The sequence below is a fragment of the Saccopteryx bilineata genome, chromosome 3, assembly GCF_036850765.1.
Source record: "Saccopteryx bilineata isolate mSacBil1 chromosome 3, mSacBil1_pri_phased_curated, whole genome shotgun sequence".
Lineage (NCBI taxonomy): Eukaryota > Metazoa > Chordata > Mammalia > Chiroptera > Emballonuridae > Saccopteryx > Saccopteryx bilineata.
In genome coordinates, this window is record NC_089492.1 from 303,513,724 (window position 1) to 303,526,535 (window position 12,812).

Consider the following 12,812-nt stretch of genomic DNA (forward strand, 5'->3'; position numbering starts at 1 on the left):
ATGCAAACTGCAAGTGAGCAAGCCTAACACAGCTGTTTTCTGCATGGTCTAGAATAGAAGAAGGAACAGGCAAGAGCCTAGGCCAGGCTGCCTTGGCTCTCTAGAAAATTTATGGGATAGAAATGACCCTGCACTGGATCATTGGCAAAATGGGGATCTTGGAGACAGGTTTAGACAATTATCTGGGAATGAGCTGCCGCTGCCCATTGCTCTTCAGGCTGCAAGTCTTGGGAACACTTAAAGTTTAGAAAATGCTAGCCTGTCAGGACATTGGAATGTGCTAGCAGGAGAAAGAAAGTGCTCTCAGCCTTCTGTTTTGAGGGTTTGTACAGACTGAGTTAGGAGCAAATCTCAATAGAATATTCATCAACTTTTCTAGGTGAGTTCTTTATGGGTTTTGTTCTCTACTGATTAGTCAGTGCCAGGGTGTTATTAGTCAATGCAGCTGGTCCTGGCATAGCCCACCTGGTTTTGCTGCTTTATTTGGGCTGGAGCTTAAATTTAGCTAAGGCCTAGATCTATCTAGGGAGGTGACCTTTTGTATTTGGCTGTAAATTGCTTGGCCAGTTCAGTTATTTTCTGTTTCCCTATCGTACTTCCAAAGGAATGTTCCAAACTTGTTTGTAACCTGCCTCATTAGTAATGCTGTTCATCACAAAGGTATTTGAAGGTAATTGATGTCCACTGTGGAATGGGACAATTTTTTTTTTTTTACAATTAATATTTTTTTAAAAATTTAAATTCAATTTAGAGAGCGAGGAAGGGAAAGAGTATTCACCTGCGTTTTCTTGTTTATGTCCCATGCAGGGATGGGACCCACAACCTTGGCATATCAGATGATGCCCAAACAACCTAAAAAACCAGGGCCCACATTCTAATGCTTAATCAGTGCACACACAACTGTAAAAGACATTAGTATTCCTAACCCTAGAAAACAACATTTGCTGTACTATAAAGCTTAGGTTGAAGAAGAACCTCCACCGCCACCTTCCTGATTTGTTCTGCCTTTTCAGTGTTATTGCGCATGCCTGCCCTCAACGGGGCCCCACCCTCTGTCGCTCACTCCTGGGACACCCCGCCCATACACTGCTTTTTTCTGCTTTTTGGATGTCCCTGTGCGCATGCCCAGTCTAACCAGGCCCCGCCTCCAGGACGTTGCTTTTTGCTTCTCAGCGCCATTTTCTGTGGATGGGGAACCTGAAGCGAAAATCTTAGTATGAAGTGTGAGTTCCCGTTTATTTCCTAGACTAACCCTTTCTTTCACAGCCCCCTTTCTTCATACACAGTCTGGATATCGTCGTGGAAATTATAGTTCCCTCAGACGTCCTCGCGAGAGTCCGGCGCTTTCCTTGGGGGTGGGGGTTAAAATGGCCCCCAGGCTGCTCCCTGCGCTCGACTCTTCTCTTCGTTAAGTAGCTGCGTCTTTTCCGTAGTTTTTACTTTTAAAACCAAAAGTGAGGTTTCCGTTCGTCAGCAGCCAATAGTGTTCTGAAGGAGTTTGTGTTATGTCCTCCCAGGGGTACAAACTTTAACTCGAAAAGTTCTGGCCGCAGGATGTACCACAGATCCACGTGCCGAGTGTTTTCCCCACACGTACGTAGAACTGATTGTGAGCTGCGGGATGTGTTAATTAACTTGATTGTGCTACTATTTCCGTCTATGTGTATTTCAAAGGATCTCATGGATTCCTTCAGTGTACATAATTTTTATTTTTCAATAATGTCTCAGTAAAGCCCCAACGGATAACTCAGGAGGTCGGTGTGCTTGGCTTGCCTCCTCCGGGTGGTTAAATTCTGCTTCACATTGGATTGCTCAGGCATTCTGCAGATACATTTTTTGTGCCTCTTTTTCACCCGCCCCCCTTTGAGAAGGTCTCACTGTGATATTTGTGGTAAGTGAAGCAGCAGCCTGCAAGAATGAACACTTCAGTGAGAATTATAAGGGAGGTTAGGACAGAGGAGGCTGGTCCTCTTGAACCTGTCCCAACTGCCGAAGTTATTTTGAGGGTTACCAAGAGGGGTGAGCTGCACTGCCCTTCTGTGCCGGAGTTGCTGAATCCCTGGAATGGGGAGAGACTGGCTGTTGAGGGTACATCACCATTGGGAGAGAGGAATGTTAAATTACAGGCTCCTGCCCAGGTAGTAGGAAGGCCAAGGTAGCGTCCTCCCCGCAGAGGAACAACATTCCCTGTTGTGTCAGGCAGGGAGGGAGATGAATTGAGAAGAGGTGAGAAAGAGGATAGGGAGTTGTGTCCTTTCTTGGGTTTCTGCTGTCCAGACTGATAATATAGACGCTATTCCTGCTCCAATAAGGGGAGAGAGATGGGTAGTTGCTAGTTGGATGCAGTGAAAATGAGGGCAAACACTGGAGGAGGAGGTGATTTAAGGGAAAAGGGAAAGAGAGATAAGAGGAATTAAAAGAAGAGGTATGTAATGCAGGAAAGGAGGGAATCCAGACTAGATGGAGTAAACCACTGATTGTCTTAGGGGAAACCTGGTAGCCTACTTGAAACAAAAGTGTGGTTGGAATTCGTAGAGTGACAGTGATGTTGCATGTTGTGTTGGCAGAGGCCACCTGGAGTGTTCCTGATGCTTTGGTGAATCATAAATGAGCTTGAGTTACCCTGATCTCTCCATACCGAGCACTTTAATGATTTTCATTGTAGTTTTATCATACATTTAATTATCATTAATCTTTTTTTAAAGATTTTATTGATTTATATTAAGAGAGAAAGAGAGAAGGTGGGGTAGAGCAGGCAGCATCAACTCCTATATGTGCCTTAAACATTCAAGCCCACGGTTTCTCGATCCAGATACCTCATGAGTGTTCAAAGTCGATGCTTTATCCACAATGCCACCAGAGATCAGACATCATTCTTATTAATCTTTAGTTTAATTGTATCTAACTGTCAACTTATCATACATCATTCACTCCTTATGTAGGTTTGTTTTGCTTAATGTGAATGTGGTGTGGTTTGTTTTTCCTTCTTTTCTTTGTGTGTGTTTAATGAATGTCAGGTAACTGTATTCTATAATGCTTACACAGTAAATAGTTTTGCAGTTGTAAGCATCAGAAGACCTTTCACATGTGCTTCACAAAGGAAGATGTGTTTTGGCCTGACCAGGCAGTACTGCAGTAGATGCATCATTGATCTGGGACTGAGGACTCACATTTGAAACTCGGAGATTGCTAGCTTGAGTGCAGGGTAAGGGTCACTGTCTTGAGTGTGGGATAATAGACATGATCCCAGTGTCCCTGGCTTGAGCCCAGAAGTCGCTGGCTTGAGTAAGGGTTCACTGGCTCAGCGAAACCCCCTACTCCAGGCATACATGAGAATTCTGCCAATGAGCAAGTAAAGTGCTTTAGGTATGAGGTCATTCCTCTCTTCCTTCCTGTCTTTGTTTATTTTTCTGTCTCTCTATTTTAAAAATAGTGTTTTTATTTTACCATCCTTTAGAAATCTTAGAAGAGCCATGGTTATATTTTTCCCATACATGCCGTGGTTAGAGTGCATGGCAGGTGTTCCTGCTGATAACTGAACTTGTATTGTTTGCATTCCAGATTGTTAGGACACAACTGCCATAGACATTCTTGGACTTGTCTTCTGTTTTAGCAGTGCACTTTTTATGTGTGTGTGGGTGGGTGGGTGGGTGGGTGGCGTTGCATGGGAAAAAATACATTTACCTCAGCATGAAAGTACTGTATCTTAATGTGTTTATAAGTTCAATCTAAATAGATACCAAAATTTTTTCCATAGTAGTTTTACCCTATACATTTTCTCCAGTTAAAGATGATATTTTCAGGGATCATTTCTATAGTTTGGTATATATATTTTCTCCAGCTACATATCATTAGTTTATAGCGTGGTGTATGTGTCCTGTTTATAATCTTTGCGAAACTTACCACATTATGAAATTTTCTCATATATTTTTGGTTAATTTAAATTTATTTTCTCTTTTACTGATTTTGCTAAGAAAACACAGGAAAGAGAGAGAGAAAGAAAGAAATATCATTCTGTTCCTGTGAGTGCTCAAGCTTAGACAGTGACATTCTGCTCAAGATAGCAATCTTGGGCTCAAGTCAAGGACCGTGGGCTTTAAGGCAGGGGTCTCAAACTTGCGGGCTGCATGCGGCCCGCCGAACAATTTTATGCGGCCCACAGACTAATCCACGAAGTTCAAAATATTTTGGATAAAATTAAGTAAGCGTAGGGGCCTACTTGTATTTTTCATTTCTCTAGCATCCTAGCTAGATATTAGCTTAGTTAACAGCAGTTGTGATGCGAACTACAGTTTCTGGTCGTTTTGTGACACTGAGTAAACTGCATGTACGATTGTGCTTGTACTGATTTTTTTTTGTTTTCAACTGCAGTGAGAAAAGTGTTGCGTAACAGTTGCCTTTTGTAGACCTAGTGCGGCCCGCTGAACGGCTGTGATCTTGCTCTGCGGCCCACATGCTGAGTTGAGTTTGAGACCCCTGCTTTAAGGCATCAACATTTAAGCTTAAGCCAGCAATCATGGGATCACTTTGATGATCTTATGCACAAGCTGGCCCCTTCACTAAACCTGGGAAGGACACGCTCAAATTAGCAACCTGAGAATGTTTAAGCTGGGTCCTCAGCTTCCCAGGTTGAAACTCCCTCCTCTGTGCCCCATCCTGTTCAGGCAACTGAATCGTTTTTTCTTCATAATTTTTCTACATTATTTATCTTTATTTCTTCAGGATTTGTAGAGGCCTATAAAATACTGCTTCAGTTAATCTGTAAAGTATTGAAATATATAGGTATAATTTCTCCTTCACATTATATGATCTTCTAATCAAATGAATGCATAGATGACAGTGAACAATTGCACACTATGGACTGGGGCAAAACTAGGTTTACAGTTAATACGTGTAAAATAGAGTTTATTCTTGTTTGATACCTTAGGATTGCTGAGACCAGCTTGGCAAAGGCTGTGTTTGAAAGGAAGGCGCTGCAGGACTTTAGAAGAACAAAAGAAACAGCATGGAGAAAAGATGGGTACAGGGGACTCCCAGCCTCTAGGACTGAGGCACAGATTTCTGCAGCCTCGTCGTATTTATTCATTTCTTTACTCATCAAGGAAATTACAGGACCCTGGGTTAAAGTAGCAGAGCATAGATTCAGGCACAGAGGACAATCAATTATACTTTCAGGTATGCAGAAAATGGTTTAGGGATCAGTGCTTCCTTTAAACAATCTTTTAAAATTATCAACTTTTAGGAATTCTATGTTCTGGATACTAGTCTTTTATCAATAAAAAATTGTGAATAAATGTGTTGACATTCCATTTATTTCTTTATTTATTCACACATGCTAATAGTCCTCTTAACTGTCCCACCATTATTTCTGGAAAGCATACCTTTCTAAATTGAACTCTTTTGCTTTTCTCAAACAATTGTGTGTATATGATTTGTGCAAGGTTTATTGTGGGATCTCTGTTCTGTTCTATTTATCTGCACGTTTGTGCTTTCACAAGTACTATCAATTACGATACTACATATAACTGTTGAAATCTTTTGATGTGGGCCTTGTACACTGGTTTTTTGTCAAAATTGTTCTTGCTATTTTCAGTGTAAAACCCTGCCAAATACTACCTTTACCAGGAGATCAGCTGTAAGATATTTTGATATTTTCTACCCCTAGTTAATTGTGTGATAGAGACTTCAATTCTGAGGTATCTGAACCAAAATGCATGACCACTCTTTAATGAGGTACATTTAGTACAACCCTAAAGATAGATTAATATACAAAATACCTCATCAGTACTCCTGAAATTAATTGAGAACATCATTGAGAAAAATGTGACAGAGAAATGGTCTCAGAATGGAGAAAATCACAGAAAAATGGTATCTAAATATAATATTGTGGGTTAAATTGTACAACAGAAAATGGATGGTAGTATATAAACTTGTGAAATCAGAGTAGAACCTGTGATTTGGTTGCATATTATACCAATGTTCATTTCTCAATTTGACAAATGTACCGTGGTGATATAAAAGGTTCATGTGATGGGAAACTAAATGAAGGTACAATATATGTGAAGTTTTTGTAGTAGTCCTTAGTGACTTCTATATAAATAAGAAATTTTCGCAAGACAAAGTTTATTATGAATAGGTTTAACCTATTCAAATTGTATCTCAATAAAATTGAAAAAGGAACCAGTTTGATCTAATTTTATTTTACCTTCTCATAAACATTTTCCTATTACAGGATGTTTATGGATAGCTGTATGTAAGTAATAATAAATGGGTATAAAAATTATGGGTGTATAGGTAGGAAGTTAACTAGAGTCACATAAAGGTATACATTAACAGGCCCTGGCCGGTTGGCTCAGCGGTAGAGCGTCGGCCTAGCGTGCGGAGGACCCGGGTTCGATTCCCGGCCAGGGCACACAGGAGAAGCGCCCATTTGCTTCTCCACCCCTCCGCGGCGCTTTCCTCTCTGTCTCTCTCTTCCCCTCCCGCAGCCAAGGCTCCATTGGAGCAAAGATGGCCCGGGCGCTGGGGATGGCTCTGTGGCCTCTGCCTCAGGCGCTAGAGTGGCTCTGGTCGCAACATGGCGACGCCCAGGATGGGCAGAGCATCGCCCCCTGGTGGGCAGAGCGTCGTCCCTGGTGGGCGTGCCAGGTGGATCCCGGTCGGGCGCATGCGGGAGTCTGTCTGACTGTCTCTCCCTGTTTCCAGCTTCAGAAAAATGAAAAAAAAAAAAAAAAGGTATACATTAACAGAAGGTGTGCTTTAAAGTGGACAGACACATGGAGGAGCTCTCTGCATCATGCTGATGCCCCTTGCCACCCCCTTTTTATTCCTCTCAAGGTTTCTCTCTGATCCTAAACTCCCATGGTCCCTTTTTTTTGCTTCTGTAACTTGTTTTCTGAAGTCCATTGTTTTGATGGCTTACTTCTACTTTTGTCTTTCTCTAAATGAAATTTTCCTAGGCCCTGGTCACTTTACTCAGGTAGTTAAGAGCATTGTGAAGAGGGTGAGTGCATCTGGACCCAGAGGAAATGTACCAGTCACTGAATTTTCTCCTCAATCCACAGGTCCTGACTCCCTGGAGCATAGAATCACAAGGATCAATAAGACACAGAATTGGGTGTCAGCATCTCTGGTAACACATCCAACTGAAGACAGGTTTCTGAGCTGAAACTTAGAGCAGACTCACAACACACCAATACACACACTGACTATTGCGAAGGTTTTTCCAGCAGTAGAAGAAAATGATCCTGGCTCAGGTGATTTTGGTTTTTTTTTCTTCTGTTTATTTTTATTGATTTAAATTTGTGTTTACATAGATTCTAGTGTAGCCCTGAATGCATCCCCCCCTCTACCATATTTTCCTCAACATCTCCCTAGTCCCTCTCCATAGCACCCTCCACCCTTTCCTTCTGGTTTATCTCGTCCTATTATCCTTTCTTCTCTTTAGAGAGAGTGAGAGGGTGGGCACAGAATAGACAGGAAGAAAAAGAGATGAGAAGCATGCGCTTGTAGTTGATACACTTTAGCTGTTTATTAATTTCTTCTCATAATTACCTTGTACATAAGGTAGGTCTTAATCCAAGCCAATTACCTTCTGCTCAAGTCAGCGATCTTAAACTCATGTCAGGAACCTTGGGCTTTAAGCCAGTGACCTTTAGGCTTAAGCCAGCAGCCATGGGATCATTTCATGATCTTACAGGCCTACAACCCCACATCAGAGCTGGCAAGCATGGGTGCTTAAACCAGAGACCTGAGCGTATTGAACCTGAATCCTCAGGTCTCAGGTTGATGCTATCTCCACTCCTTCACTGCCTAAGTATGCATTTGTGTTTATCCTTTTTCCTCTATATGAATTATATAGGTGTATAAAATACTACCTCACATTACACAATCTTGTGATCAGATAACTCCATAGATGACTGCACAATTGCAGGCTACAGAGTTTGTCAAAAATAAGTTGCAGTTGTTATTATGTGTAAAGCAGTTTATTGTATGATTTTTATGATTGTATTTTTGATACACACAAATGGAAACCTACTTTTACTCCAACTTGTCATTTACTAGGCATGTGATTATTCAGTTGTATATTAAAATGAAATTTCTTTCACTTTATACATGCATCATATAAAGTAAAAATGGGAGAAAACGTAACATTTATTTTACCTCACCAAAAGCACATCACACCATTAAACAGCACAGTGTTGTTTCAGGAATGCCTGACATTTCACGATGTGGCCGTGAACTTCACCTGGGAGGAGTGGCAGCTCCTGGACCCCAATCAGAAGGACCTGTTCCGGGACGTGATGTTGGAGAACTACAGCAACCTGGTGTCAGTGGGTGAGGACAGCTCCCCTGTTTCACTTATAGGTTGCCTTTGGTGGCTTTTATTTCTCAGTTGCTTACCACTCCTGAATAACTACAGTTCTCTGAAAATGAAGAACCTTAGATTCTTCCATTATTACCTCAGACAAGAAGGTATAACATTCTACTTCCTGAGACAAAAGGCTTTGTGTTACAGATGTGAAACATGTTCGTTTCTTTTTTTTTTTTTTTTAAGATTTTTTTTTTTAATTCTTTGCTTTTTTTTTAATTTTTTTTAATTTTTCTTTTATTAATTTTTAGAGAGGAGAGAGAATGAGAGAGAGAGAGAGGGAGAGAGAGAGAGAAGGGGGAGGGAGGAGCAGGAAGCATCAACTCCCATATGTGCCTTGACCAGGCAAGCCCAGGGTTTTGAACCAGCGACCTCAGCGTTCCAGGTCGACGCTTTATCCACTGTGCCACCACCGGTCAGGCAACATGTTCATTTCTTAAAATGTAACATTCTTCATCTTGACAGACCACAGCCCAGATCAGTATGTTTAACTCTTCTGTCATTTTTCCCTCTGAGTAGGGCATCAATCCACCAAGCCATATGCGCTTTCCAAGTTGGAGCAAGGGGAAGAACTGTGGACAGTGGGTGATGAACCACAGCAAGTAGTCTGTCCAGGTGAGTAGGTAACACGCACCCAGGGGATTGGGATCTTAATGGCAGGAAGTCATATTCTAGTCAGAGAACACATCAGACCTGTAACATTGGATGAATAAACCAAAACACCCCTTCTCCTATAGGAACACTTTTTATTTGTAGAAATTTATAGGGAAACATACCTCTTTTTTCTCATTTGAGTAATGATGATTTTATGTACATCTTAGTTTTCTTTTTGTACTTTTTTTAATAGCACTCTCATATTTTACTCTCTGTCCATACCCACTGGGTCTCAGCTTGTGTTACACCCTCTTTCTCTGTGAAATTCTATGTTTTGGACCACTTTGGAAAGACAGCTATGAATTTATCATAGTTTTGTTACTACTGCCTTGTATAGAGATAGTGATTTTCTTCAATAAAATCCATCCACATGTTGGAAGCTGTGTCACCATGAGAGTCTGGTTTTCATCGTGCATTTATGTCATTCCTCACCTCTCTTCTCTCCAGCTTTTTTTTTTTTTTTTATAATTTTATTTTTTTAATGGGGTGACATCAATAAATCAGGATACATATATTCAAAGATAACAAGTCCAGGTTATCTTGTCATTCAATTATGTTGCATACCCACCACCCAAAGTCAGATTGTCCTCTGTCACCTTCTATCTTGTTTTCTTTGTGCCCCTCCCACCCCCTATCCCTCTCCCATTCCCCCCTCCCCTCCGTAACCACCACACTCTTATCAATGTCTCTTAGTTTCACTATTATGTCCCACCTACGTATGGAATAATACAGTTCCTGTTTTTTTCTGATTTACTTGTTTCGCTTCGTATCATGTTATCAAGATCCCACCATTTTGCTGTAAATGTTCCGATGTCATCATTTCTTATGGCTGAGTAGTATTCCATAGTGTATATGTGCCACATCTTCTTTATCCAGTCATCTATTGATGGGCTTTTTGGTTGTTTCCATGTCCTGGCCACTGTGAACAATGCTGCAATAAACATGGGGCTGCATGTGTCTTTACGTATCAATGTTTCTGAGTTTTGGGGATATATACCCAGTAGAGGGATTGCTGGGTCATAAGGTAGTTCTATTTTCAGTTTTTTGAGGAACCACCATACTTTCTTCCATAATGGTTGTACTACTTTACATTCCCACCAACAGTGTATGAGGGTTCCTTTTTCTCCACAGCCTCTCCAACATTTGCTATTACCTGACTTGCTAATAACAGCTAATCGAACAGGTGTGAGGTGGTATCTCATTGCCGTTTTGATTTGCATTTCTCTAATAGCTAAAGAAGATGAGCATCTTTTCATATATCTGTTGGCCATTTGTATTTCTTCCTGGGAGAAGTGTCTATTCATATCCTCTTCCCATTTTTTTATTGGATTGTTTGTTTGTTTGTTGTTGAGTTTTATGAGTTCTTTGTATATTTTGGATATTAGGCCCTTATCTGAGCTGTTGTTTGAAAATATCATTTCCCATTTAGTTGGCTTTCTGTTTATTTTGTTATCAGTTTCCCTTGCTGAGCAAAAACTTCTTAGTCTGATGTAGTCCCATTCATTAATTTTTGCCTTCACTTCTCTTGCCATTGGAGTCAAATTCATAAAATGCTCTTTAAAACCCAGGTCCATGAGTTGAGTACCTATGTCTTCTTCTATGTACTTAATTGTTTCAGGTCTTATGTTTAGATCTTTGATCCATTTTGAGTTAATTTTTGTACAGGGGGAGAGACTGTAGTCCAGTTTCATTCTTTTGCATGTGGCTTTCCAGTTTTCCCAGCACCATTTATTGAAGAGGCTTTCTTTTCTCCATTGTGTGTTGTTGGCCCCTTTATCAAAAATTATTTGACTATATATATGTGGTTTTATTTCTGGACTTTCTATTCTGTTCCATTGGTCTGAGTGTCTATTTTTCTGCCAATACCATGCTGTTTTGATTGTCGTGGCCCTATAATAGAGTTTGAAGTCAGGTATTGTTATGCCCCCAGCTTCATTCTTTTTCTTTAGGATTGCTTTGGCTATTCGGGGTTTTTTATAGTTCCATATAAATCTGATGATTTTTTGCTCTATTTCTTTAAAAAATGTCATTGGAATTTTGATGGGAATTGCATTAAATTTGTATATTGCTTTGGGTAATATAGCCATCTTGATTATATTTATTCTTCCTAGCCAAGAACAAGGTATATTCTTCCATCTCATTATATCTTTTTCGATTTCCCTTAACAATGGTTTATAGTTTTCATTATATAAGTCCTTTACATTCTTTGTTATGTTTATTCCTAAGTATTTTATTTTTTTTGTTGCAATCGTGAAGGGGATTATTCTTTTGAGTTCCTTCTCAGTTGTTTCATTGTTGGCATATAGAAAGGCTATTGACTTCTGTATGTTAATTTTGTATCCTGCGACCTTACTGTATTGGCTTATTGTTTCTAGTAGTCTTTTTGTGGATTCTTTGGGGTTTTCGATGTATAGGATCATATCATCTGCAAAAAGTGATACCTTTACTTCTTCTTTTCCGATATGAATGCCTTTTATTTCTTTGTCTTGTCTGATTGCTCTGGCTAGAACCTCTAGTACCACATTAAATAAGAGTGGAGAGAGTGGACAACCCTGTCTTGTTCCTGATTTAAGGGGGAAAGCCTTCAGTTTAGTGCCATTTAATATGATGTTAGCTGATGGTTTATCATATATGGCCTTTATCATGTTGAGATATTTTCCTTCTATACCCATTTTGTTGAGAGTCTTAAACATAAAATTGTGTTGTATTTTATCGAAAGCCTTTTCTGCGTCTATTGATAAGATCATGTGGTTTTTGTTCTTTGTTTTGTTGATATGGTGTATTACATTAACCGTTTTACGTATGTTGAACCATCCTTGAGATTCTGGGATGAATCCCACTTGATCATGATGTATTATTTTTTTAATATGTTGTTGTATTCGATTTGCTAGTATTTTGTTTAGTATTTTAGCATCTGTATTCATTAGAGATATTGGTCTGTAGTTTTCTTTTTTTGTGCCATCCTTGCCTGGTTTTGGTATGAGGGTTATGTTGGCCTCATAAAATGTGTTTGGAAGTATTGCTTCTTCTTCAATTTTTTGGAAGACTTTGAGTAGAATAGGAACCAAGTCTTCTTTGAATGTTTGATAAAATTCGCTGGTATAGCCGTCAGGGCCTGGACTTTTATTTTTGGGGAGGTTTTTAATGGTTTTTTCTATTTCTTCTCTACTGATAGGTCTGTTTAGGCTTTCTGCTTCTTCTTGACTCAGTCTAGGAAGGTTGTATTGTTCTAGGAATTTATCCATTTCTTCTAGGTTGTTGAATTTAGTGGCATAAAGTTTTTCATAGTATTCTACAATAATTCTTTGTATATCTACGGTGTCCGTGGTGATTTCTCCTCTTTCATTTTGGATTTTGTTTATATGAGTTCTTTCTCTTTTTTCCTTGGTAAGTCTTGCCAAGGGTTTGTCAATTTTGTTGATCTTTTCAAAGAACCAGCTCCTTGTTCTATTAATTTTTTCTATAGTTTTTCTGTTCTCTAATTCATTTATTTCTGCTCTGATTTTTATTATCTCCTTTCTTCGGCTGGTTTTGGGTTGTCTTTGTTCTTCTTTTTCTAGTTCCTTAAGGTGGGAAGTTAAGTGGTTCACTTGGGCTCTCTCTTGTTTGTTCATATATGCCTGGAGCGATATGAACTTCCCTCTTATCACTGCTTTTGCTGCATCCCATAGATTCTGATATGTCGTATTGTCATTTTCATTAGTCTGTATATATCTTTTGATCTCTGCACTTATTTCTTCTTTGACCCATTCATTTTTTAAAAGTATGTTGTTTAGTTTCCACATTT

The 12,812-nt window shown here is 39.7% G+C and overlaps 1 protein-coding gene across 1 annotated transcript in view; it reads left to right on the forward strand.

Moving 5' to 3' along the window:
* The first annotated feature begins 1,177 nt into the window (after nucleotides 1–1,177).
* Nucleotides 1,178–12,812, forward strand: part of LOC136330155 (zinc finger protein 432-like) — a 98,637-nt gene continuing 87,002 nt past the window's right edge. The window contains 4 exon segments of the mRNA XM_066266658.1: nucleotides 1,178–1,223; nucleotides 7,065–7,256; nucleotides 8,211–8,337; nucleotides 8,891–8,986. Of these exon segments, the coding sequence (XP_066122755.1) occupies nucleotides 7,242–7,256; nucleotides 8,211–8,337; nucleotides 8,891–8,986 (238 nt within the window). The 5' untranslated portion in view covers nucleotides 1,178–1,223; nucleotides 7,065–7,241.